Source organism: Kryptolebias marmoratus, linkage group LG12 (assembly GCF_001649575.2).
Source record: "Kryptolebias marmoratus isolate JLee-2015 linkage group LG12, ASM164957v2, whole genome shotgun sequence".
NCBI classification, from domain to species: Eukaryota; Metazoa; Chordata; class Actinopteri; order Cyprinodontiformes; family Rivulidae; genus Kryptolebias; species Kryptolebias marmoratus.
Genome location: NC_051441.1, coordinates 17174879 through 17176984, shown reverse-complemented (window position 1 = coordinate 17176984; position 2106 = coordinate 17174879). Strand labels below are relative to the sequence as shown.

At 38.4% G+C, this 2106-nt stretch overlaps 1 protein-coding gene across 4 annotated transcripts in view; it reads left to right on the top strand.

Annotated features, from left to right (window-relative positions):
* The first annotated feature begins 931 nt into the window (after positions 1 to 931).
* The window catches only part of zgc:65811 (uncharacterized protein LOC393524 homolog), a 9714-nt gene continuing 8539 nt past the window's right edge, over positions 932 to 2106 (top strand). For 2 of the 4 annotated variants that reach the window (XM_037978640.1, XM_037978639.1), the window contains exons 1-2: positions 932 to 1063; positions 1314 to 1459. In XM_037978640.1, the coding sequence (XP_037834568.1) occupies positions 1404 to 1459 (56 nt within the window). In that variant the 5' untranslated portion in view covers positions 932 to 1063; positions 1314 to 1403. The remainder of the gene's footprint in view (positions 1064 to 1313; positions 1460 to 2106) is intronic. The other 2 variants (XM_017416637.3, XM_017416636.3) reach the window with 1 other exon arrangement.

The following is a 2106-nucleotide window of genomic DNA, read 5'->3' as shown; positions in this document are numbered from 1 at the left end:
ATGTTATGTTTGTGTCAAACATTGTCACCTACATTGCAGGGTTTGTTGTGCGTCGGATCATGTCTGCTGTATGTTGTGATGTCTGCAAAGCATCCTTAGTGTCAGCTGCTATTTAACCATGTCATGAGGAGTTGTATCAGTTGTTAGTCAAAGTCTTGGTTGCCTGTTACTACACCATATAAGTCATTGGTTGCGCATTGTTGACAACTTGCGGTGTCAAAACAGACAGTCTAAAATAAAATAAAATAAAATAAATAGTTTTTGTTTGCAAGTAATTTTATTGTTTTGTTATTCTAATAACATTAAAAAAACACATTTATAGTTATTTTTAAATCCATTTTTGAGGCTCTTCTTTCAGATAAATCCTTTGTTTTTAAAAATAACCACTCGTTTTGTATTTTAGTTTCTTTTAATGCTGATGGAAAAAAAAAATCAAATTACCAAAACAGGCACGAACCTGTGAACCTCTTTTCCCCTCTTTGGCTTTTAGGTTTCAATTTGTATCAAGTGGAGGAATAAAAAATGGGAAATCCAACATGATAGGGCTTTTTTTTCCCTAAGTATTTTCAGTGTGATCTGGGGTTGTGCAAAATAAATAAAATAATAATAATAACTATCTGCATCTTTCTTATTTATAAAAATGTTTTTTTATAAACTCCTGTTATAGCTGTGTAAAACCAGGATAATCAAAAGAGATAAAATCATATATTTCACATATATATATATATATATATATATATATATATATATATATATATATAGTTACGTAGGATAAGCATCTGTTTCTCTTCCGTTTACAGTAAAACAGTACAGCCTCATTCCCACCAGAGTTTCATTTCCTTAAGTTTCCGTTTGATTCTTTTATCTCTCTCGCTCTCTGTTGCCAGAATGCCCTCATCTGCTCATAGGTGGCATTGCCTGCCAATCCCATCTCTCATCCAATGGGAGAGCCGAATGAAGACAGAGAGGCGGGGGATAGCGCGCGTTAGGCAAGTAAACGTAGAACGCAGTTTTATTAGCGACCTGCCTCCTCAGCCGACCCGATAGTGCACTCAACACGAAGGTAACATGTTGTCGAAAACAACATTTATTTAGAAGCTAATTTTATGTCGCCACTTCGAGTGCGTTTTTTTTTAAGAAACACAAACCAAGTTTACCATTTCTTCACGCATTTTTTTTAATTTTTAAACCTATAATGGCGTTTTTTGTTTGTTTTTTTCCTCGAAGGATCTGTCATGGTAGCAACACGTGTGCTCTGCTTGTGTCGTGTGTCGCTTGTGTGTTGTTAAATGTCCGTGTTTTGGGCCCAACAGAGCCGCCGTGAGGTGATTCCCAGACTTCAGAAGCTCGTAGTTTTGAACAAACCTCAGGCAGCACCACCACCACCACCATCATGGCTCTGGATGGATGTGGACTCGTTTGCAAATATATCCTCATCGTGTTCAACATCATCTTTGCGGTGAGTCTGGTGAAATACAGTAATACCACGCAGACACTTATTATTACAAGATAAAAAAAAGGATTGTTTTCATCCTAAAAGCCTAAATTTTTCATTTCCTGAACCAATTACCACATGAATGTTACCATTAGTGTCTGTCAAAAAAAGATGTTGCCTAATATTTATTTATTCTGGTTTTGTGCACAAAGTTGTCTCTTTTATCCTGTTTAGGTTGTGTCTCGGTCTAATAGTTAAATCAGAGAGACACCTGAAAGTAGAGTTTTTCTTTTTAAATTTATTTTGTCTGGGTAAAATGAAACAGACAAGACAGGCACACGGCTTTCTGGATTGAATTTGTCATTTTATGTGAAGCAATATCTCTGCAGCAATGCCTGTAAAATGGTGGCGAGACGTCTGTGAAGAAATTCTAAAGGGAAAAAAAAAAATCAAACGAAGCGATGCTGGCGCGTATGTTGTATCTTAAACTCATCAGATTACCGCCTCCACCCAGGTTTGCACCTGCAGCCTTGTGGTTACGAACCCGCACGCTGTAGGAAGCCACGGAGTCAGATCAGTAACCTCCTGTGATTGGTCCACCACGGCCGACCACATTGAAGAAAACATCCCGCTGCTTGTCTCCCCCCCCCCCCCCCCCCCCCCCCCCCCCC